The sequence below is a fragment of the Centruroides vittatus genome, unplaced genomic scaffold (assembly GCF_030686945.1).
Source record: "Centruroides vittatus isolate TY-2023 unplaced genomic scaffold, ASM3068694v2 contig_364, whole genome shotgun sequence".
NCBI lineage: Eukaryota > Metazoa > Arthropoda > Arachnida > Scorpiones > Buthidae > Centruroides > Centruroides vittatus.
This window is the reverse complement of record NW_027122188.1, coordinates 2,825,667-2,852,626: the sequence shown is the minus strand read 5'-3', so window position 1 is coordinate 2,852,626 and position 26,960 is coordinate 2,825,667. Positions and strand designations below refer to the sequence as shown.

The following is a 26,960-nucleotide window of genomic DNA, read 5'->3' as shown; positions in this document are numbered from 1 at the left end:
CATGTTTTGAAAAGTATTTAAGTCTTTTACTAAGTAATAAATAAAAATAAAAATATCTGTGAAAACTTTCACAGATCTAGTGGAAGAAGTGTGTTAATTTTCGTTAGAATTGGTGAAACTGTTTTTGTTAAAGTTTGGACAAACAATATGAAATTTTTTAATATGTATAAAGATTCCTATGATAACTATTTAGAGCTTAGAAATGTAACATTTTTGCCTTTCAATAATACAGCTTTAGAAATCGGTTTTTTAAATGCAAATATAAATATACAGTATGTACACTCCTCAAAAGTAAAATTGCAACACCACAATGGAATGCACATTGCAGGACTAGTAGAGATGACAGAGGTATGCAAATGATTAAAAGAACAAAGATATGCAACAGAGACCTGTTTATTCACTAATGAATATGGTCTCCAATGGCAGTTATTCAGGCTGCTATATGGAAAGTCATATTATCAATAAGGCGATTAATGGTTGCTTAAGATATTCCTTGCCAAGCTGTGTCCACTGCAGCATGCTTGTCAGCTATAGTATGAGGCAATGGTCTCTGGTTCACCTCCCATCATATGAGGTTCCATTGGTGTTTGATGGGAGATAGATCCAGCGAGGCTGACGAGCAGGGAAGGATGTGAATTCCATTCAAGCTGGTGAGTTTGCCACATGACACACAGTTGGGCATTGTCTTACTGGAAATACAGCAACAAGTGCCATAAATGATTGGGCTAGATTTTGGATAAATGATTATAGATTATTCTAATCTAGATCATTTATCCAAAATTTAGCCCGATCATTTATGGCAGTTGTTGGTGTATTTGCTTATGATATCAGGTTTTGTTTGATGTATGTTTGTATATTGTCTTACTGGAACACTGTGTCAGGTTTGGCCAAACCATAACCCCACACTTTGTGTGATGTACTGGTCGGCTGTCAGAGTACTGAAAATCTGTGTCAGGGCTGTTTACTGATTGAACATGATGCCTGGTGTGATGTTCGGTGAAAAGGGTTGGCACAGCATTTCCTGGGATACCACCACATCTGTCTATGGCTGTCACTCCTCCATAGACAGAAGTGGGATTCATCTGTAAACACAATACCCAATGCCATTCAGTGTTCCAGTTGCGATGATGATGACACAATGCTGGGCATGCAGTCTTGTGTCAAGCAATTAATGATACCCCGGTTGCTTGTTGCCTTGAGTGTGTCCTGAATTCATGTATCTTGTTGTGAATGGTTTGGATGGACACAGATGCACCCATTGATGGCAACGGGCAGCTTAGGATATCATGTGCAGTGGCTGAAGGGTTGATTGTCAAATCTGCCAGTCTGTGTGCTCTGTCATGTGCCAGTGCAATTCACTCTCTTTGGTATGTTCTCAGATGTTCTTGAATCTATTGTGTCATACATCTCTGAATGGTACTCATTTCATATCCAACACCCGTGACAACTATGTGCATTGACAAACCAAGATTGCACATCCCTACGATATAGTCATTTCCCAGTTGTTAAATAATGGTATTTAGCCCACTCTTGTATCAGAGGCATTTTCTATGCTTTTTCAAAGTTTGGCTGCCATGAACTGTTGCTGATAGCATTTGTGGCCTGAGCAGCTATTAATCTTTACAGCCCAAAAATGGGTACCACATGACACAATGCATACTCAAACTTAATTATTTGCATATCTCTGTCATCTCTACTGGTCCTGCAACTTGCATATGGTTATGCATATTCCTTTGTGGTGTTGCAGTTTTACTTTTGAGGAGTGTATAATATTTCTACATTCATTTTATAATAGTATACGTTTAATCACTTCAAAATATTTCCAACTTTTCAAGTGACCAAAGACTCCTCTTTAGAGGAATTTATAATCATTTATCAGGATCTTAATAATGAAGTTTATTTCTTAAAACATATAAGCACCAACGAAACCCGATAATATAAGTAACAACACACCCAACAGCTGTAAGTGAACGGGTTAATTTTAGTAGCGCCATCTCTTGCGCAAACCAACAATTAGAATAATTTAATTTAGAATAAACTGGAAGAAAAGAATTGGCCCGAGGCGGGACTTGAACCCGCAACTCCTGCTTGCCGTGCGGACGCATTGCCGGTTATGCTACCTGGACCTTCGTTCCGATCTCCTCTTCCAGCATATATGAGTTTATTCGCAGTTTATTATTATTTATTAGCAGTTTATTATTATTTATTAGCAGTTTATTCTAATTTAAATTATTCTAATTGTTGGTTTGCGCAAGAGATGGTGCTACTAAAATTAACCCGTTCACTTACAGCTGTTGGTTTCTTAAAACATTTAATTAGTATAGCAATTAGTCATCTGTTGCCAAGATAAATACAAACAAAATTTTGGATTGTTATTAAATTACAAATTTAATTTAATAAGAATTACAAAAGGTAATAAATATCTTGATAGTATTTACATAACTATATATTAATTAATATTCTTAAGCATAGAGAAACAATTTCACTATGGTCTGTGATTTGAAATTCTACTGAGTATTCCTTTCCTTCACACACTGCCATAAAGGATGGGACTTATATTCTTGAAAAAGTCTTTAGTCCTTGATGAGAAAGAGTCATCCTACACATGATCAGGAGAATTGGTTGATCGTGGATGTAGACTTTTTGCTTGACATCTTTGGATCCCTGTTGACTCTGGACTCTGGTTCAGCTGAACCACTTTGCACTATTGTAGTTCTCCCACTGTTCTTAAGTTCTATAAGTATTGTAATTTCCTGTCCATAATTTTTCATAAACAATAAGATACTTCACACTTTACCATGTCACTAATAGGACTGTACTAAACCAAAATATTGATATTGATATTAATATTGGGCATGATATCAAGATTCCTTTAACATATTGATAATATCAGTGTTTATTGTCAATGATATTATTAATTCTACTTCTTTCAACTTAATAATTTCTCTATCTGTCAGAAAATTGCACTAGAATGTTAAACATTTTGGAGGGGTTTAATGAGATAAAAACAATGAGATGCTACTTATTAACAACAAAAGTGTCAATACTTGAGACAGTTTTTAGATTTATCTTTTGTTGGAGGAATTCGTTGCAGTCTCACAATTAATGCTGTGCCAATAACTGGCGTATCAAACTTAAGCTAATAAATGTTTACAACATTGATGTGGCCATTCTAAAATCTAAAATATTAATATTGATTTTGACCGTACACTTATCAATTTTAATTTGATATATCAGTTATCATGTCAAGAAGACTTCTTGACATGATAAAAAGTAAAATGATTTTAGAGCCATTTTTTGTGTTATGGAAAAAATTGTCAGAGATTTTACAGTTTATCCAACCATTGAAGTTGGAAGGATTTAACACAATCTAAGGATTATAGGCAGCAAATTATGATATTTTTCTTATTACTTCTAATTATACAAACAGTAACTTCTGGGATTTATGAAACTAAGGATTTATGGGTTTGTTATAATTATTATTTCATTTTTAAAGATTACAAATTTATTTATTAATATGAGAGAGAGATAGAGCAAGATATTATATTCAAATTTTTAAGTAGAACATGCACAGTGGAAAGACAAAACATTATGATTATCTTTATGTTATGCATTCAAATGCAACTGGAGACAAAGCACAGCATATATTTACATCAGAGATCAATGTGAATAAAGCAGACAGAGCTGTTAATTCTTGATTTACATTTTCTTTACATGGGAAAATTAGTGGACTCAAGTGAGTTTGACAAAAACCAAATTGTGATGGCCCATTGACTGGGTTAAATTATTTCTGAGACAGCAAGGCATATGGGATATTCATAGTCAGCTGTAATTAGCACCTTCAAAAAATGATCTGAGGAGGGAAAAACAGCAAACCACTGGTGAGGTATGGGTTAATTGATTTTCATTGATTTTAGACGTGAGCATCTGCTTTCTTGTCTGGTATGAACTAACAGAAGGGATACTGTGGTGCAAATACTGAAAATTTCAATGCTGGTGAAGGAAGCAATGTGATACAAAACATAGAACCTTTCTGTAAATTGGACTGCATACTTAAAACCACTTTGAGTGCCAAAGCTCACCTCAGTTCACTGTCAAAAGTTCCTCTAATGATATGACCACATGGCCATCAATCAAAACAGGATGTTGAATGACTAGGTTTCTTGTTTCAATGAATCATATTTTGTTGCATCCATGTGGACAGCTGGGTACATGTTCATTGTTTATCTGGGAGTTATTTGTGCCAGGATGCATGGTACAGGGATAACTAGCTGGTGAAGAGCAATAATGACTTTGGCTATGTTCTGCTGAGAAATGCTGGGTTTGTTACAATATACAGAGAAGAACATGGGGAATAATTGCCAAACATTACCTATTTTATGGAATTTGCATTTTTTTCTAACAAGTTGCGTAACAAAACTTAGTAAAATTGATTATTTTAAAATTATTCCCTCCAAAATAGTATTAAAATTCTATTTCAAAATCATAATTCTTTGTAGAATTGAAGAAATATGTATGCTATTTAAGAAAATACTGATTTAATTGAAAGAACACTGTTAATCTAACATTTGAGAAAAAATCCTAAACAAAATCATTTTTTTAATAGTTGTGTTGTCTATTTTAAACAAAAACAACTTTATTCTGAAACTGTTTCTTATATGATATAGATAGTAACTGATTGGAAAGTATTGTGTAATTTTGTATATAATCTTAACAATTATTAATATTTTATTAATAATTAAGAATATATACAAAATTATTAAATGTATACATAAGAATTAAATTTTTAATATTTATGAAATAATATAATTTTTTATATTTCAGTCAGCTTGATAATACTTCCTCTGCTCTACCCCTTCCGAAATCAAAAGCCGGCAATTTAGAAGCAGAAAAATACTTTTTACCATTTGAATTGGCATGTCAGTCAAAGTCACCTCGAATTGTAATAACAGCATTAGACTGTATTCAGGTAATTCTTAATTGAAAATATTGTAAACTAGCAGATGAGCCGGGTGTTGTTCGGGGCAAAAAAGTAACAGTAGCGAAAATTAAGATTATTAGATTATAGCCGATCTTACCTGTTTTCACCGGGTGAACTATGATAATCTTATTTGAATAAAATGATTAATTTTAAATTCTAAAATCTAAGAAAACTTGTTTGGAACATTATATTTCAAATTTTTCAAATTTGGAACGAATTTAAATATTCAATCAAATTCGTTTATTTTGGATTTATTGTTTTTGGGTTACCTGAACATTGGAAATGATTAGAATATTTATTAATTTCCAAAATATATACTTTATGTGCCACTATTTACTTTCCTTCTTTATTATTTACACTTTATACTGACTAAAACTAACTCTCTTCTTCTTTTCCTTGGGAGAGTTGAATTTCCAAAAATTCCTTCTTAATGTGCATTCTCATGGCATACCCTACTAAAATGCAGTCAAAAACTGCATCTAAAGTAGTACAATAGAAGCCGAGTTCTTCAAGGTAATACTTAACTCTCTACCTCATTACACAAGAAATGAATTCATTCATTTCTTGTGTTCATTTCATCCATTGGCATTTTTTTCTGTCCTTTGTGATTGGTGGCTGAATTTCTCTAAAGCTCTTTGGCTAAATTGGTATATATTATCCATTGTGTGTGAGTGTAATTATGATTGCATAGCCAAATTTAAGCCAATGCTGCATTTGCCACTGGTGGTCAAGAGAGACTATGGTAGATTTTTGAATGTGTTTTTCTGCCAAACCCATGAATATGGACCTTTGTTTTCCTGGGCAACATACATTAACATTCAAATCAAATTCATACTGAGAATGTGCCACAACAATTATTTTCCTTCCACAGAAGTAGATATGCTTATATTATGTTAAAGCCAAATGTTCATAAATCAGTTGCTCTAAACATGGGGAACAGATGCTTTTAAGCAGCAGCCAAATCTAGGTTAGATGCTATCTAGCTCTTAGCTTTATTTCTTCTCATAGATCCTACTAGCATGGAAGGCTCTACTGAATGTTTGATTCTGGCAGCATTGTTTGCTAGTTCATTGTGAAAGTACTGTGCTCTGCTTTCTTCACTTCAACAAGGTGATGACTAACTAGCACAAGATATTATTATTATTATTACTATTACTCTTACTACTACTGTTTATTTCTGTAATGATTTATTAATTGAATCATATTATATTCACTTTTTCAGAAATTAATTGCATATGGGCATCTTACGGGAAATATTCCTGATCCCAGAATTCCTGAAAAGCAATTAATAGATAGGATTGTTGAAACAATATGTAGTTGCTTTCAAGGCCCAACTACTGATGATGGAGTTCAGTTACAAATTATAAAGGTATTTTTAAATTAATAAATTTGTTATAAAGTAAAAGCAAATAATAATAAAAATAGAATAAGATTAGTTGTAGGACTAACAATAATAATCTGTATTTCTTATTAATATGTATACAATCCTGTTTTTGTATATTGAGGAAATTTCTATTAAGAGAGAGTAATAAATAGGAAAGTTCTAAGATTTGTTGATCATCAACAAATCTTAGAACTTTCCTATTTATTTGCCGTTCTTCTTTCTTTAAATATAATAATCAAACTTTCATTTAGAACTATGGTGTACCAATGGGTAGTCTTCTATCTGGAGACTTAAGCAAGCTGGTAATTCAGGACCTAAAGAAAACAGTTTTACCAGAATTTCTGCTACACATTGTACTTTATATGAGATATGTCATTGACATTCTTATTATTTGAAATTAAACCAGACATAGATAGTTTTTTAACAAGGATTAACAACAATCCATTTGGCCTCACACTGGAACTAGAACAGAAGAGTGATACATCAGGATATTTTCTTGAGTTAATGAATATACTTAGAGGAGGCCATATCTTTACCAATATGTATCATAAACCAGGATATCACCTTTTTTTTTTTTTTTTTTTTTTATTAAAGCCAGTTTAAGTGACTTCTACAACTATAAACTAGATACCTTTAGAGCATTAATAGAGCTATTATACATATTAGAAGAACTCAAATGAGTAAAAGAAATAGCAGTAAGGCATGGATACCATAGAAGAATGGTATAGAAATTGACACAGAAATATATAAATCACTAGATTAATATTCCCAGGTGCATGTTAGACAGCAACTGTATACATTCCAAGCTCCTTGCCACTTGATAGTTGATTACAGTAAGACATTGGCAGGCTTGTATAGCAAGATTGCTCAATACACTGATGCAACTCTTTGCTATTGCTGCAAACTAACAGTATATGAATTGTTGCAAAACAATATGTATAATACAAAGTCCTGCACATGTACAGAATCTCTAAAATGGGTGAAAGGGTTGTATGTATGCTAGAATATATAGGTTCTACAAACCGATCACTAGTTAATAGATTGGGAGAACATAAATATGCCATAGAAATGATTAAGCCAGTCACTGTATTGGCCATATTTACCACTGAACAAGGGTAGAGGCAGAGTTGGATAAGACTGAAATGATACCACACTGCTTTTAGAACTGACCATATTAGGATATTTTTCAGATCCCTTGAGATCTTTAAAGCAGCAAGCAGGCAACTAGGAGCTGAGTTTTTATCTTCAGTTTAGAGATAATTATATGATGCCCTATAAAAGATGGGATGGGAGAATGGCATAAAAGACAGGGGAGGCAGGGTTATAGTTTAATGATGCAGATAGATAGTTTAACATCGCTGGTTAAAATATTGTATTATGGGTTAATGTATGATATATGGTATTGTATATACTATTTATTGAGATTGCAGTTTATATATATTTTTTTAATGCTAGGTATGTACTTAAATTTTTAATTTTTGTACATGTTATATTGGTATTTTTTTGCTAATTTGTAATTTTTATCTTTGTTTTTATCTTAACATGTCGTATACCATTATAAGATTAAAATTCTATGAGTTCTAATTAGAATACATGTTCTTTCAAATGTTAGCTATCAAAGTGTTTTGATTCTATTGTTAACCTCAAGAAGGCTTATTGAGTGAGCAGAAAAATTTGTTTAATTAAAAACTATTGTTGGGAAGTAAAGGTTTTGATGTGTGAGTTGTTGAAGTTTTTTCCAGTTTTGTGTTTATACTTTATTACTTTATAACAGTAAAACTTGACAAATAATGCCTAAGTCAAGGTAAATTTACACATGTTGACCCAGTCCACTGAATTGTATTGAGTTATTAAGGAAATGACATGAAAGTACTTATGGCAAAAGTGGAAATGTTATACATACTGCATCAACTGTGGTATATTCATATATTCAGCCTATTGTTCAAAAACTTTTATAAACTAGAGATATAGTAAAAAGTATCCATTATATCCTTTTATTTGAAAGAATGTTTGAATTCTGAAAGAATCCTTGTGGTTAGAAACCATATTAAACAACAGTTCTTAATAATGCATTACCAAGAATAATCATTGAAATACTGTAGACAATAATATCCATGTACAATGTGTAGCAGAAATGTGTAAAGTACAATGTGTAGCAGAAATTCTGGTAAAACTGTTTTCTTTAGGTCCTGAATTACCAGCTTGCTTAAGTCTCCAGATAGAAGACTACCCATTGGTACACCATAGTTCTAAATGAAAGTTTGATTATTATATTTAAAGAAAGAAGAACGGCAAATAAATAGGAAAGTTCTAAGATTTGTTGATGATCAACAAATCTTAGAACTTTCCTATTTATTACTCTCTCTTAATAGAAATTTCCTCAATATACAAAAACAGGATTGTATACATATTAATAAGAACTTATCCAATGTAATGTTTTCATATATTATATTATTTATTAGTAAATTTTGTTGTTTTAAGAAATTAATGATGTTGATATTAAAAGTGTCAGTAATAATTAACTTAAGAATATTCTCAAAAATCATTCCATATTACTAGATATCTAAATTATGGGGTTCTATGCAATTATTATTAATTAACATAATTATGTTTATTAAGCATTGTTTAGTTGGACATACAAATTATCATAAATATGTGAATGTATGAAATACGTAAGTTAAGCTTCAGTTAAAATTGTTACAGTTATACTTTACTTGATCTAACTTTTTAAACTAGTTCAGCTATAAACTAGTATTTTTATAAATATCAAATGTAATCAATATCATTTTTTAAGTATATTTGTTTATCTAGCAATATTAATGATAGATGTATTATTCTTTTATATATTATATTTAGGCACTGTTAACAGTGGTGACTTCTCAGTCATGTGAAGTTCATGAAGGGAGTGTATTACAAGCTGTTAGGACTTGTTACAATATTTATTTGGCTAGTCGTAATCTCATAAACCAGACAACTGCAAAGGCAACTCTGACACAGATGCTAAATGTCATTTTTAGTCGAATGGAAGCTCAGGCAGTGAGTATTTTATTTATTTATTTATTTTTTTGAAGCATTTAGATTAAAACTAATATTTTTTAACTTTAAAAAAGTGTTTGTAAAAATAAAATTACATGCAGATATAAAATATGAATTACAAACCATATTAAAAAATTGGAAAATTTTTGTTAAATACTTAGATATTTGACAATTCCAAAAAGATTTAAATTAATACTCCAAAAAATTAATAAAATATAGTAAAAATGATTCAATAGAGTAATAGGTATATAAAATACAGTCAAACCTGTTTTTATGCGCTCTTTTTATGTGCGATTTTTATTTGTGCGATTTTTTTAATGCGAATTTTTAATTTGTGCTGTATAGTTGGCGACTAGTCTCGTGCGATTCGTCATGTCTCACGTTGACTTATTATAGCTAAATAAACTTATTATAGCATAAATGCACTTATTATAGTAATATTATTGCATGAATATGCGAAAAATGAAATAATTTACTTTTTAAGTCAACAAAACACCACCTGGACAAAAATATGTAAAACAGACGATAGACCAGACGATGCAGTCAAGTGCTGACATCTGTTGTCAATAAATTCTATTTCGTACGGTTTTGAGTTATTTTCTATGTGAGACTTTTTTTATGCGGTCCCTGTTGACCACATAAAAAAAATATTTTTTAATTGTGTTGCGAAAACTATTATTTACAGCCATTCGTGAAGTTTCGTGAGATTTTTTTTAATGCGTTTTTTTTAATGCGGTCCCTATCCCCCGCATAAAAACAGGTTTGACTGTATATTCATATGTCTTTAAGTATTAATTACTTATCTTCAGGAACCACACATTCAAATAGAACAAGGTTATTCTAGTATGGAACAAATTCAGATATACTGCTACAGTTTTAGTAAAATAATATTTATCATGATCAGACTATACATAGAGATTAAAAAAAATAGATAAATATTACATCAATTTTGTGTGTGTATTTTAAGCTTTAAAGTACAAATTTTTAATATATGCAAGATAAGCTAAACGACTACCAGATTACATTGGGCTACTTTTCTGCGATTATTTTAATTTCTAAATAAGTCTCAGAAAAGTAGCCCAATATAATCTGGTAGTTGTTTGCAGTTTATTATATAAATGTCTATTAGGACAGATTGTATTAATAAGACCTATTGTACTAGTGTTCTGTTTCTGCATATGAGGAAACTTATTCAGAGAAAACAAACAATCTGATATTTCACCAGGTGAACAATAAAGATTGTTTTATGTAGGCTGTTTTCTTTTTTTCAACTTCTGATGGTCAATAAAAAAAGACAAGAGTAAATAACAAATTAATTTATTACTAAAAGTTAGGTACAAACATGGTTACTTTTTGACATAATCACTGTGAAGATTGAGGCATTTGTCATATCTCTGGACAAGCTTTTCCATCCCTCTCCATAGAATGTCGCCGCCAATGAATTGAGATGGCCTTAACGATGTTGTTTTGAAGATCATCATTAGTCTCAAACCTCTGCCCTCCTAGTCATGTTTTCAGTTCAGGAAAGAGGTGGCAGTCTTCACATATTAAAAAGTTCCAAGCTTGGTGGAAGTCTTCACCACCTTTAAACACACAGCGTATAGCCCCAATTTGGTGCTGAGTGACTTCCACCTCTTTCCTGAAGTGAAAATGTGGTTAGGAGGGCAGAAGTTTGAGACTAGTGACGATCTTCAAAACATCATTATTAAGACCATCTCAATTCACTGGCAGCAACATTCTATGGAGAGGGGATGGAAAAGCACATCCACAGATATGGCAAATGACTCGATCTTCATGGTGATTATGTTGAAAAGTAACCATGTTTGTACCTAACTTTTGGTAATAAATTTATTTTGTTATTTACGCTCGTCTTTTTTTATATCAACCATTGGGGGTTGAAAAAAACAGTCCTTGTAGTTCCTAATGATAATTTAATTAATGTTTGAGAGAAGTTTAATTTTTTCTTTTGTACCTCTTACTTTATTAAAACATTTTGTATAATATTGTCAAATATGATATTCTGTTATTAGTTGCTTATTTTATGTTTTGAATAACTTGGGAAAAGAAACAAAGTAAATTAATGGTTATTCTTACAAAATTTACATTTAGGAAAAATATGTATAAATAAACAATCTAAATTTAACAAAATAAACTTAATAAACAGCCTTAATTTCAGAGTCAGAGCATCGTTTTTAGTTTCAGAATAATTTTAATTCTTTTTTGAGAATTATAATGAGAAAGGTACAGATTTCTTCCAAAATAGAAAGAGAGATGTAATGATCCTGCATTTTAAATATTATATATAAATGCTACTGTAAAAGACCGAAATTAGAGAATGTCGATATTCTCCAGTGAATGTCGACACACACAAAATACATCGGTGAAAGACTGAATATTTGGTTATATTATTATACATTTGAACAATCGCCAATGTATGTTGACAAGTATAAATAAGCTTTGGTGGAGGTCAAAATGACAAGTTGCATCTATTTGTTATACTCTTGAGCACTGCTGTTTGTCAGTCTTATGCAAGGTTTGTTAGTGCCTGCAATGTTAGGTTAGGTTGATTAGGTTAGGTAAGATTTGTCCCTGAGAGAAGCAGCTGCAACTAATTTGAGAAGTGGAAGGCAAGGCTATACACACTGTGATTTCAAAAAGAAGTGTTCCACAACTAAATGCAGTTGTAAAAATATTTTTATTCAGCAGTGCATTCATCAGTGCATGCTGAATGTCGACATTTGCCGGTGTAATGATATTTAGCAAATATTTTGTACATACACAAAACAACTGAGTGAATGCTGACATTCACCGGAGAATGTCGACATTTGCCAGATATGGGTCATTCACAATAACATACATTTTTAAAAAAGTTTTATTGTTTAGAAAATTATAAGTTTTGTATTTAGACTATATTTAAAAAATACATGTGTGTGTGAGAAAAAAAAGAAAATTTTTCAAATTAAATAATTTAAAACACTTACTAAATAATTAAAAAATAGAGAGTAATTGACTAAATAGTAAATATACTAAATAATAAATACTAAATACTAAATATACTAAATAATTAAAAAATAGAGAGTAATAGAGAGTAAGAGTAATTGACTATTTTATAACTAATAATTTAGAAATGTTTCATAATTGTTAAAAGAGAAAAAGAATGTAAGAAACAAAACTTATTAAAACAAATTGCATTTGAATAATTAAAAGAATTAATTAATAAAACTCTAAATAATTTCTTTGAAATTATTTTGAGTACAGGTAATTGAAAGAATAAATATAAGTAGTAATGTGTCTATATAGAATGAGAAATATATTATTTGCTGATAGACCAAACTAAAATATAAGAATAATGAAAATAATATTTAATGAATTAAATGATATTTATATGTTATACATATAATTTCTTTTTCATAAAAAGGCAACTGAATCCAATCTACAGACAACAAAAGAAATTACTTCTTCAGAAACAGCATCAGAGGTGAATTTTAACATTCTATTATTTTTTTCATTATTGATTTTAATAATAATTAATAAGTTTTATTGTTTTTCTATGTATTAGATATATTTTTGTGTGTCACCATCTTGTAATAACTTAATTTGTAAACAATGTCTGTTAATTTAATATGAGATCATAACACTACCTATCTTTAATGCCAACTATGTTTTTAATTTGTTAATAATTAATTTTTAATTTTCTTAAAACTAGTTTAGCAATAAAATTGGGCAGCTATTAATTAATACATACATACTGTCATTCAGCATTAATATATCGTAATTCTAATGCACACAAGTATTTTCAACCCTGTATAAATGTTGTCCTTAGGTAAAAATAGATTGTATTTTAAGAACAAAAATCTAATGGATATGTTTTTGTTCTTAAAATATGTTTTATTTTCATCTGAGGATGACATTTATACAATGTTGAAAGTACTTGTGTGCATTAGAATTAAGATATATTAATGCCAAAAGACTGTATATATATATTTATTAATTATACTCATTTAACCTCATTCATAGTGTTCATTAATTTTATTAAATTGGGCAGCTTCAGTGTGATTTGGTTTTTAGGTAAATTCTTGTTTGTGATTACTCCTGACGATGATTATGTATATCAGTAATATGCAACTAATTACTTCTGAGTAATCGGTAGATATTGGTACTTGTGCACTCAATATTTGTTACTTTTTCTTGATTACTTGTTAGGGAGTAATGGATAGTCAGTAGATGAAATAAATTGCTAATGATATTTAATTATTTAGTAGTTACTACATGTATCAAGTATTGTATTAGGAATTTCTATTCAATAGAATTTTATTGAATTAGTGTTAGCTTAGATCTTTTTTGTTACTTTTGTTTATTTTATTAAGTGATTTTTTTATCTGTATTTGTTTTTTGTTTGAAAAAATGTTCCCACACAGATTAATCAGGTTTTTATATATTGTATGTAGGGTACTTAGTAAAGTCCTTACACCAACGTAACTGATGAACACAGATAGCTACAGTTATGAATGTAAGGTAGTTATAGTAAAGTGATTATATGGTACAAGATGAGATCATTTGCAGTGCTCCTAGCTATATAAAATATGGAAGTTAGTGCTTCTATCTTAAAAATAATTTGCAATATGGAAAAATGTCAAGTACAAAGTTGTAGAGGATGACTGATTTAGTATGAAAGAACACTCTGTATACATGAATAGCATGAATAGAAAGTATGAAATGCTAATTTGTTGGTATTCAATTCCTGTCAATGTTATGTCACTAATCATATCACAAATCATGGGAAGTGAAACTGCACATTAGACATAGACATAATGAATTATTTCAATGAGCATCAAGAAGCTCTGTCTTGGATACAAATGTGTATATCCTAACGTCCCTATTTCTCTCAGTTTGCTGCTTTGTAATTTTCTGGGTTTTTTTTTGTATCTAGTAATCTTTCATTTTAATTCTATTGTTTTTAATATTGGTTTGTAATAATTACATTTTAAATAAACATATATTATTTACTTACATTGACAATTATTTATTAGATATTTTGATAAATTATAATATGAGTTTTTATGTATTTGTAAGCCAAATGATTGCCGTATTAAATCAGGCTATTTTACCACTACTAGTAGTGGTAAAATAGCCTGATTTAATACAGGAATTGTTTGACTTATTATTAAAACATTAGGCTTTATGATGTTTGTATAAATTTTATCTATTTGATTTGAACATGTTTTTTTATGCTTTTAATTAAGATAGTATTATTTTGGTTTTTTTTAGTTTAGAAGGAAATTTTTATTTAATATAATTTATATGATTACAATTTCATTGAATGAATTTTAGATGCTCATAGATAATATGCCAAACTTTGTTAGCAACTGAAGTTGAAATAATTCAGATGCATATTTAAAAGTCATTTATGCATGAATGTATTAAGAAAAAGTAAATTAATAGAAAAATTTTATTTATCACTATAAAAATATTAACATCTAGCTAAACCCAATACATTTCAATAACAATATTCAGCAAGTGAAGGAGTATTATAAAAATATTAAACTACTATAGCATTTTTATATGGAAATAAATTAATGTACAGTACTAATTTATATTATACAGTAGAGAGTCATTTATTCGAATCAATTGGGGACTGGAGTTGTTCGGATAACTGATTTTTCGGATAACTGATTATGTACGAAAAAATATATTAACCTGTCTGATGTTGAAATTTTTCTTTGTTGCGTGTCACTTCGTGTTGAATTTTCGTTGATTTTAAGCCTAACGAAAATTTTTATAATAATAATTGAGGCTATTGTATCATTAAAAATTATTTCTTTATTTTGTACAAACAAAATAAATATATTGAAAAATATAAAAACATAAAAATTATACTTTAGAGGTAAATCTAGTATCAAAAAAGTTCGATTCAGCATGACACAGTCCGACTGGAAAGCGTTCGGATAACTGACGTTTCGGATAACCAGTGTTCGGATAAACGACTCTCTACTGTATATATATATATATGTGTGTGTGTGTTTTAAACATATATTTAGATTTTTTAAATTTATAATTGATAATTTGTAGGGAGGTGGAAGTGAAAATGAAGTTGTAATTGGAAAATTTGATGAAACTGATAGAATAGAACCATGTATGGATTCTTACAAACAAGAATGTGAGGAACTAGAAGAATTACCTCAGATGATAGCAGCTTCTGTGCTCCAAGATATTGTTGACAGAGTATCAGAAGGTATTTTGTTGTTGTTAATTTATACAGATAGTAACAAAATATAAAAATATTTTTTACATCATACATGCAAGCAATAGTTGAATTTTACCATGCAGGGATACCTGTATACATATAGATATCCCTGTATAACAGGGAATTAGATTCCTGACAAATGCCATTTTAAGCAAATCCTTGTTATGTGGGACTAAAAATAAGAAAAAGTAAGGTTGCATTCCAAAAGGTAACAAAAATACAACTTTAAAATAAGTATTAACAGTTCTGCTTATTAAGGTTATCAAACCTGTACTCATTATTTTAAAAACGTTTTTGGCTATACTTTTATTTACTCAACTATGGTGCCAAGTTTTGTGATTCATAAATTTTAAAATACAAAACAAAGCAAAATTTCATATTTCTGACTATCAAAACTATGGTATTTGATTACTTCTTGTTCTCTCTTTAAGATTGTTGGTAGTAAGCACAAAATTTCTGCTTTTTTTTAAAAATGTAACACCAGGTGATTGATTATACAGTCTTTAGAAAGGAAATTTATCTCAGGCTGTTTCCCCCTCATTAGACCTGTTATATCTGATAAATTGAAACAATGAATTACACTGTGGATTACATCTGTTTATTACATTACACACAAAAATTCAGTAAAGTAAATTAGCTGCAATGGTATATTTATATTGGCGACAGCTGGACTATTAAAGGGGGTAAAAATAGTAAAACTAAAAATAAATTAAAATTTAAAAAAGAATTTAAATTGAGTTTAAAACACTAATAAAATGCAATAAAAAGCTATCTTTAAAACAAATTAAAAGATTGTTGATAAAATTGGATAAATGTTGTATATAGGTAAAACTTTTTAATGAAATATTAAAAAGATATTTAAAAAAACACTAAAATATAAAAAGTGTAAAAACATCACTGTAAGACAGAGAGATATTGACACAGTTCAAAATTAAAAGTGTTTCCAAGCCATCATGTCAATCACATCTGTTAAATTTTTATATTTAACAACTAAGTCTAGGCAGTTTTATTTGATGATAGGAATGCTATTTCAACATTTGGATGACTTAAATTTTTTGGATGGCTGATTGCATTATCTGACACCAATAAAACTTTTGAAGTTTAAATGTTTTTACTTGAGATAATTTCCACATTTGGTATAAAAGAGATGAAAAACCAAATTTTGAGTAATTCTGGGTTACCCAACTTTTTAATTTGCAGTCCAGTATACTGGTAACCAATTCTTGTTAACAAATTTCATTGTTTAAGGATTAAGTTATCTGAATCCTAGCATAGATTTCATATAATGACTGAAGGATTACTGTAATAAATAACATTACATGACCTTTTTCTGCCTTAAAATCTGAGGCAGTTTTTCTTCTTTTGAAGTAAATGTTATGTTGGTTATTTTTTCCATCAAAGATCTATTTCATTGGCATTAAAAACCTGATGTGTTGTATATCCACCTTGTTCAATAATTATTTATAACTTGTCTGCCTATTTTTTTGGTAGCTTCACTACCTGCTGATGCACTTTTTGTATTTGTACATTTTGTAATGAAAAGCATTTTTTAAAGTTCTCAAACCATTCTTTGCTGACAACAAAGTCCAGATTAACAGAAGGTTCTCCACTTTCTTTTAAATGTGTATAAATTTTTATTACTTTTCTTTTATAATGTTTGTATCCAGAGAATCCATTTTTTTGTGTTATCTTCAATCCAGATATTAAGAGCTTTTCTCCATTTTTTTTTAGTTATTGGTGTTCAGGAGCAAGTAGTCTTACTTGCAGAAGTAGAATAACCTTTAGCTACAGAATTTATAATTTTCTGTTCATTCTTCTAAATGATCTGGATAGTTGCTTCATTTAAATTGAATGTTTTAGACATGTATGATATTTTTTCTTCTTTTTTAAAATGATCAAAATTTTTATTTTTCTTTCCAACAAAAAATTTCTCTGAAGTCTCTCTTTTCTTAGTTTATCAGATATAATTCATGGCTAAAGTTAGAATTTAGAAAAAGCATTGCTTCTGTTAAAACAAGTTCCATGAAAGAAAACTAAAATACTGTATAATATCTTGAAATAACTAAGATCACAAAAACTCTCCTGATTTGTTAGTCATTGTTAATTTGGAGATTTTATGCAGTTCTGCATGCAATGGAAATTTACTGAATTCAAATTAGCAAACCAAAATAAAAATTTAAAAAGGAGATTTTCAGGATCAATGTGTGCTGTGTTATGCAGGGATGCCACAATTTCAAATTCATGTTAGAGCAAAACCATGTTATACCAGAATTGTGTTGTATGGAAATTGCTGCTTTTTTAATCATGTTGTGTAGGTATCATGTTATATGGGGCATACATGTATATAACACAAATTATCAGTATTACTTAAAAGAATTATGTGATTTATAATTAACAATGTTTTATAATATACATAATTCAATGGCAGTATTTATAATATGCAAGTTAACAAATCAAACTGCATAACAACAATTTACAAAAACTTATTTTAAAATGAAAATGAAGCTGTATGTATAATGGAACATTATCCGCTATCAGACTAATATTTTTGCCTGTTATGTAAACTAAATCTTAAATCATCTGTAAAAAAAAAAAAATACTATTTTCAATCAAGTTCTAGAAATAGTGTTGTCTGCACTGATTCAAACAAGCTCTTGTATGAGAAGAATTGTCTCCAAGTGCCAGTAGTTTTGATCTCAGAATTTATGTAATGGAATTTATAATTTAATATTAGAAATAATCACAGAGACATGTCCTGACTGTAAAGAGGACAAAAGCTTATTTATAATTGGTTTTAAATAAACTTCACACAACATGATTTTTTTGTATAAAGGTCACTTGTTAAAACTTTAATACAGGAAATCCTCATTAGTTTGAAATTCAAGGGATGAAATAATTACAACTTTGAATTATTGTTTTTCAAATAATCTGAGATTTACATATATCTGTACACTATGCCAAATGCCATATAAATGATGTAATTTATTAAGCAAATGAAATATAGATGTGTACAAAGAATGCTATTTTTGTTAATTAATAATAATAATATAAATGGGAAGGTAAACAGCACGAGTCTGGTGGGAACCTCATGGATTGTCAAATAAGTTTTATAAAAAAAAAGTAAAGCAGATTCCTCAAATTGTAGCCCAAATTATTTTTAAATGGCCCAAAATGTAAGTTGCCCAAATCTAGTAGTGTAGAGTCCTACACAAATATCTCAATTTGCTACTTGTAGCCCAATCTTGCAATCCTGAAAACCAGCTGTATTTTATGAGATAAGAGAAAAAAGTGGTCACCTTGATTGATAAGGTGACACCCAAAAATGTGTTATTGTAAAAGCAGTCATATTGACAAGATTAGAGTTCTTGTCTACTGTTCTCTTTAGCATGGAGGCATTTTGATCTAAATGAATGAGTTAACATAGGCATATTGCAGTTTATACAGAATTTTCACTTTGAATTTTGAGGTGGTCATATTTTGAACTATACAAATTTGAATTAATGAATATTTCCTGTATATACCTTGAAGTAGTTAGGACTGATTTCTCTATGGTTTATCACTATTAATAATAAGTAGTGATCCTTAGTAAACTGTGTTAAAGCTGCATTGATATTTTGATTGATCTGAAATTATTAATGTTAATTTTGAAATTTACTGTTAATGGATGTTCAAATTTTTTACTATATGGATCTGAGTTTTAGTTTTCAGTCTTGAAATGAATCATTTAAGTCTATAAAACTCTTTTTTTGTTAAATTCTTGAAATTTATTAGATATTTAATGCTAAAGTGATGTAATTACTTGTCATTTTCCACATTAAACATAAAAATAAGAATGTGTCCAAACTATTTTTAAAATTACATTACTAATAATGTAATATGTTAAATACAATTAAAAAACTGATACTTTAATTTATAAAATTATCAAATTGTCAGGATTATGGATAATTTATTAGCAACAATAATAATCATCAGTGCTTTATGCAAATAGTTTGGGATATAACAGTAAGATTCTATACAAGTAGAGTTTGATAATAGAAACTAACTTAAGTATAATAAACAGCTTGTTGAAAATGAGTAGATAGTATCAACAGAGTGAAGAATATGAACCCTGTTTGATTGAACAATAATAAAAGTAAAACATTAATAATTATATTGTACATGCATTAAGTTAATATAAACAGTATGTTAGAGAAATGGAAATAGTTTACTCTAAACCATATTTATTTATCATTTGTACAATAAGCAATAATTGTAGCATTAAATCCTGCTCTTGGCTGTTGTTTATTTATATCTTGCTAAAGTTAGTTAAGTTAGCTAATTATTAACCATATCAATGAATAGTCCAAATACATCCATTGCCATAAAAACTAGCACACCAAGGAGTTGTTGGAATCAAATGAAATTGTACATGTGTGAGTGTAACAGGGATATATAAGTAAGTGATTACAAAATGAAAACAAAAGGATCATTTATTGCAGGGAAAACTACAAATGAAGGGATGTTCTAGTACCCCATTGGGTCATGATAATGTGATATCGGTGGGCTAGTGTGAATACACAATGTGATATAGACGGGCATGGAGGCATTACTGGTGTCATATGGTGTGCTGTGGCATCCTAGTCCACAGTTGCTGCAAGTGTTCTTCTAGTTCAGCCAAACTCCTAGGTTGGGGTTACCAATCAAACATGTCTGGGATCAATTGGGGATGCCATCCCAATTGATTCCAGACATGTTTGATTTGTGACAAATAAGGACCAGACAGGCCAGAGAAGTGTGGCAGAGGCAGTCTTGTACATCCTTGCTGTATGTGGTTGAGCTGTGTACTGTTGGAAAATGGCTTTTGGAAGCCCTGCCATGAGAGGCAACATGTGGCTGCAGAATGTCACTAACATACACATGGTCTCTTGGATCAGTACTAGAGGTGACTAGCTGTTGTATTTGAAGGCAGACCAGACCATCAGACCAGCTGTGGGGGTGATATGCCACTCCAGAGCATAGGTAGAATTGAAACATTTACTACTGAACCTCCAGACACAAACATAGCTGTTGTTAGTGCCCAAACTGAATTCATTGCAGTAGATTAGCAGTTGGCAACTGGTGTTCTGTGGACCATCAGTGGTCCACAAGAAAATTTGGGTAGTCTGTGAAGAAATTTGGACATTGATCAATTGAAGGTTACACGGAGTATTACGAAAGAAATGCAAAATGCTTAGTTAGCTTTTTTCACTCACTGGGCTTGTAAAGTACTTAATTTTAGTATCTTAGGAAACCGACTATAATTACGGTTGGTGAAACTTCCGTTAACCTAACGGGTACTTTACGCGGATTCGAGATTAGTTTGCCAGGCCTGGGCTTTTAAGCGTGCACCGAAAAATTAGTAGTAATAACGATAAATACCAAGTCAAATTAAAAGTTCAAATATATTTAATTAATAACTAGAACGTACTACGTACAAATGTCAATAAGCCAAACAAAATTTATTAACGAAAATCAACAAGTCAACCCGACAATAAACTTAGCTTAACTTAATAGTAATTCCCCTTTGAAATTCGACAAATCAAATACTTAGCAACTATGAACAAAATCTCTTACTAATTAAACGTCTATCCGTCACCTCACTATACGAAGAAACTATTTCCTCAATCCTTTCGATATCGTTCAATCGAACTCCTCTTTAGCACCTTGGATCGTCCAATTATCAATCTGGACTTCTATCAGAAAATACTTCGCTTTCGAATTAACCTCGCTCACAGTCGCCTCGATTTGGAAATCACCTCTCCTTCTTCAGTTAACGTACGGGTTTTATACTGTGAGGTGACGTCACACTTGAGCTGGGTTACTCCTCTTATTTACATACTTAGTTGCTAACATTAACTTTGTTCTGGCAGCTTTGAGTTTCTGACAAAGCTTATAAACCGTTTACAAAATATTTATCATAATTTTCTGGGATGTTTAAGACGGTTTATCAAGTATTTCTCTACTAGTGATTGTGGGGACTCCCCCCCATTTTTTTTTCTGCGGACTGTTACTTCCGCCGGGCAGCGCAAGTGCTCAAGATGTTTCCTATGGCGCTTATTTCTCCGTGAGTTGTTTTTTTCTTCATTTTTTCATTACTAACAAGAGAGTGGTGGGGAACCTTCGTCCTAAATAAACATAAACCCCAAACAAAAAGATAATAAAACGGAAATAATAATAAAATAAAAAATAAGGTTCGGACTCAGTTCCTTACAGGCTTTTTATTCGAATCTAAAATTAAATATGAAGTGACTGTTATCAATAAATAATGAACAATAAACAATATTGTGAGTGCGATTGTTGTCCTTCGTGGAAAACGCTAAGAATCTGTAAACTTATTTCAAACAAGCAGCAATGAACTGTAGGCTTGCATCAATTTGTTATAATCATATTAATGTAGTAAAATTGAACTTTTATGATCATTGTTCTACAGATTTTGTATCATTTAAAAAAATTCATGATAGTGGTCCACAGGATTCAAAATTGTGAGTTTAGAAAGGTTGCGCTCAGAAAGGTTGCCAACTGCTACTATAGACAACCCAGTTCCATTCCATTGTGGGCCAATCCTGTTGGGAGCACTCCAGATGGAGGTGATGGTGGGTGGCTTTCGATGGCAGTATATGTAATAGTTACTGCAATACCAAATGTGTGTGAGAGCTATATCTTGTCCATTGGTTCCAACACATCTTCACAGTGTTATCAGAACAGCCTAGGTGGCAGGTTATTCGGTGAGATTACCATCTGGCTTTTCAACTTGAATCTCTTTCAAACTCGGTTAGTTGTTCATATGGTCTTCAATTGTGATGTTAAGGCATCTCTAGTGATACAGCATCCTTCTGCAACAGATAAAGTATAAACAGGATGCCTTTGCACAGTTTTTTTTGTAGACAAGGGGGGCACACTTTAATGCCCTCTGCTGGCATTATGCAATGAGCCATCACACTATAACTCTAATCATTTCCATATCTACATGTCAGGTTTTGCAGCGATATGACAACAACTTCTTGATGTGCTAATTTTTTTTATGGCAATGAGTAATTATAATTAAATATTTTATTATTAAGCCAACATGATTTTGTTAAAATATTAGAATTTGATTTACAGATTTAATTCTTTATATTTTTATTAAATATTATTATATTTATTGACTTTAGATATACCTGAAACTAGTTCACTGAGTGATCAGTCTGGTGGACAGTCTGTACCTTCTCTTCCTATGGAAGAATCATTAACTCCTTCCTTGCCTAGAGTTCCTTCACAAGAGAGTCTAGAAACTGTTTCAGAACCCGTCCAGATGCGTTTTTCTCATATCTTACAAAAAGATGCATTCTTAGTCTTTCGTTCATTATGCAAATTAAGCATGAAACCTCTTCCTGAAGGCCATCCTGATCCAAAGTAAGTATTACCTGTAGTTGAAGTTTTCTAAATTTCTTCAAAGGCAAACTAGGATAAAAACCTTGCAAGATATTTCAGAAGTACTTATTTAATAAAATTTTTACTATAATTTAATGAAAATAAAATTCTAATTCAAGTCTGTTTTTATTATGCTAACTACTGAATTGATGATTTAATATTTAAAAATGTTCTCTCTATATTAACAAGAAAACAGAAAAATTATAAAATTCACCAGATTCAAGTAGATATATATATTAGATTAGAATAAAAAGAATATATAAGATTCAAGCACAATGGAATATTTAGCATAAATTTTTGAAGTTTGTTCATGCAAAGTTGGTATCAAGACCACAATACTCTAGCCAAAATTACTTCCAAAAAAAAAAAAATTGGGCATCAAAATATTAATTAAGATTATATTTCATAGTCAATTATAACTATGAATATATTTAATATCTAATCATTTTTGTAAATTATCTTATCATATATCTGTTACATATAAAATTATATAATTTAATATTTTTGGAAAAAATCATTAATTTTTAAAATCATCTAATTAGTGATTATATGTGAGTTTTAAATGAACTTAATTCAAAATTAAAAATACAAAATGCTTAATTTTGTAAACTGTATTAAATTAACTTAAGCATAAAAGATACTAAATCCATTAAAATGCTTAAGTAATTAATTTTTAAGTTCTAAAGATTTTATATTTTGTTAGTAAACTTTATTTGATTGTAATGTGTAATTAAAAAATCATACTGTATTGCTTAAAAAAACATTTTTTGTTTATTAGTAAATATTATTATTTTTAATTAAATAATTTTATATCTTTTAGGTCTCATGAACTTCGGTCAAAAATTCTATCACTTCAACTATTGCTTTCTATATTACAAAATGCAGGACCTGTGTTTAGATCAAATGATATGTTTATCAATGCTATTAAACAATATTTGTGTGTTGCCTTGTCAAAGAATGGTGTTTCATCGGTTCCTGAAGTATTTGAACTTTCTCTTGCCATCTTTTTAGCATTACTGCAGAATTTTAAAACACATTTAAAGATGCAAATCGAAGTAAGTTATACATTTATAATGTCTTGTGATAAAATAATTGAAACTTGGAACTTTTATTGATGTAATAGTAATGATAGAGAAATTATTCATTGTAAAATAATGTAAATATTCCTAATGATTTTTGGATGCATTATTGAAAAGTCATGTTTTTATGAACAAAATCAACATTTTCATATATAGAAAAAAATTTAATAATTAATTTTTAAATTAAATGAATTATTATAAAACATTGATTTAATGTCTGTTGCAAGAATTGATATTGCATTCTAATAAATGCTAAAATATAGAGGAGTTTAATATGATTACTTATATCACAATTTTTAGTGTTATTGATAAATTTCTAAAATTATAATTATTTACTTACAAAAATCTAAGTATTAATTAAAGTTTAATTTTTTAATAATTATATTTTTTTTAGGTATTTTTCAAAGAAATTTTTTTGAATATTTTGGAAACTCCAAGCAGTTCCTTTGAACATAAATGGATGGTAATTCAAGCATTAACAAGGATATGTGCAGGTTGAACTATATTGTTTTTATATTAAAGAAACAAATATAAATGTTTAATTTTTTTATTTTTTGAAAAGATGATTTATTATAGTTATTATAGATAAGTTTTTATTTATAATTAGTTACCTGTTTACATAAAACGATAAATAACATAGTAATTAATAAATTGTTTTTGAAAATGCTATAATTCTAATTTGTAATACTTTTATCAAAAAGTATATTGTGAAGTGCTTTTAAGTTTGGAAGAAAAAATTTATATTTTTTATTTCTTTTCAATACATTTTTCTTAAACATTTACATACTTATTCTACTGTTTATAGAAATTTCTGAATCTATTGGAATAAAAGGTTATTACATTACTTTTTTAGGACAGCCTTTTTGATTTGTTGATTCTTGTGGAATTCTTGGTTCGGTTCAAAAAAGTAATATCAGAAGTATGTATGAACTGCATAGAGAATACTGTAAATACTCATCTAAATACCAACGTTCATTCATATATAGCCAATCTCTTTTTGAGATTGCCTATATATGGATGAAGATTGTTATAACAGATAGTCTTGATAAGTTCTTTTTTCTATTGAATTGCATGTACAGTACATCATTTTGAAGCAAATTACTATGACTATAATTGTGCGGGAGAAAATCAACAAAATAAGACTTGCAGTTCTAGCATAATTTTAGATCTCTTGCCTAATACAGTAGTTATTTGTTTATTTTTTGTTTTTGAGTAATTCTGTCCAGTACTTGATTCTCTTTGTTTGATTTTTGACTGGTTTTAACCTATCCTATGTTGAAATTTTTCTCCATTGCATGTGGCCGCCATGTTGAATTTTTGTTGATGTTAAGCCTAACAAAAAATTTTACGTTTTTAAAAAAATAATCGTGGCTATTGTATCATCTTGTATCATCTGAAATTATTTTTTTTATTTTTCACAAACAAAATAGATATATTAATAAATATAAAAACAAAAAAAAATTATATTTTGGAAGTTATGTTTAATATAAAAATTATAATGACTAGTGACATCTAGTTCCAAAAACATACCGATACTGTAACGAGATATCTCGGGTCAAACACTTGAGGTCAGAGGTCATGATCCAAGAATTGTCGGGACAGGTTAATGTTATTGTTAGTATTATAATACAGAATGATTATGAAATCCTTGTGCAACTTTAAAATTTAATAAATTTGAATGTATACATGTTAGAGTTATACTAAGAGTTAAATGGTATATACCAAGTTATACTAAGAGTTAAATGGTATATACCGTATTTACTCGAATATAAGACGATCTCGCATATAGGATGAGGTGTGACTTTAAAGATCAAAATAAAGAAAAGTAGATTTATTAATACAATTCTAATTTTATTTCATTTAATTACAAGTAAAATATCAAATGCACGTAAATGCACACATTATCCCACAAAAATCTGTAAAATCGACAACATAATTTGTTCATGTAAAGCTGGACAATCAGGAACCTTTTTTGCCAATTCTTAACAATTGAATTCATTTTTCATCGATTACATTTATGAGTTTCTTTGAATTCTGATTTTTAGATAATCATCTGTTTTCACATGGGAATGAATTAAAACTTATATCAGGCTCCCGTGTAATTTTGGAATTCAATTCAAAAGCTTTGCTTTTCCTATTGCTATTTATCTTTAGTCCTGACAATACACAAGAATGATTCAAATGATCCAGATAAAATACTTTTGTTTTTAAACACCAGAAGGTGAGAATCCAGTAAAAAATGTGAATACACAGTTTACAAAAATTATACAAAAACAAAAAGAATCCGCACATATAGGATGACCTAAGTTTTTGAAGCTGTGAAAAATGAATAAAAACCTCATCTTTTATGCGAGTAGATATGGTAATAGCATAATTCATAAAATTTTACTGTAACATGGGTCAAACTTTTAATGTACAACATAATAACATAATGTATAACTATTATGGTTTTTTTACTCTTTGTGCAAACTGTGTTTCTAACTTGGTGAAAATATTTGTCAGTTGTGTTCAGTGATTTCACAAATTGCTTCTGCAATCTTGATAAGTTTATATAAAGAATGTAGTTTTAAAATGATTAGACAATTATTGTGGACTCTTCAAATATTTTTTGAATTATACAGTCTCATTCTTCTTTTTGATTAGTGGTCTCCTGAATTATGATTTATTACTCAGTTTTTATAAACGTTTTCATTTTAGTTGTTAACTGAGTTCTTGTGTGTAGTGCATCTTTTCTGTGATGAAAATTAACTTTATTACAGTTATTATGAACTTTTGCAAGGCTATTTTCAATGAATTAGAAAACTGGTT

General features: G+C 29.5%; 1 protein-coding gene across 2 annotated transcripts in view; it reads left to right on the top strand.

The window, feature by feature from the left end:
• Positions 1-26,960, top strand: part of Sec71 (ADP ribosylation factor guanine nucleotide exchange factor Sec71) — a 135,416-nt gene that overhangs the window by 14,415 nt on the left and 94,041 nt on the right. For both annotated transcript variants that reach the window (XM_067270118.1, XM_067270117.1), the window contains exons 3-10: positions 4,825-4,969; positions 6,204-6,350; positions 9,222-9,401; positions 12,820-12,879; positions 15,471-15,633; positions 22,815-23,055; positions 23,894-24,128; positions 24,547-24,646. In XM_067270118.1, the coding sequence (XP_067126219.1) occupies positions 4,825-4,969; positions 6,204-6,350; positions 9,222-9,401; positions 12,820-12,879; positions 15,471-15,633; positions 22,815-23,055; positions 23,894-24,128; positions 24,547-24,646 (1,271 nt within the window). The remainder of the gene's footprint in view (positions 1-4,824; positions 4,970-6,203; positions 6,351-9,221; positions 9,402-12,819; positions 12,880-15,470; positions 15,634-22,814; positions 23,056-23,893; positions 24,129-24,546; positions 24,647-26,960) is intronic.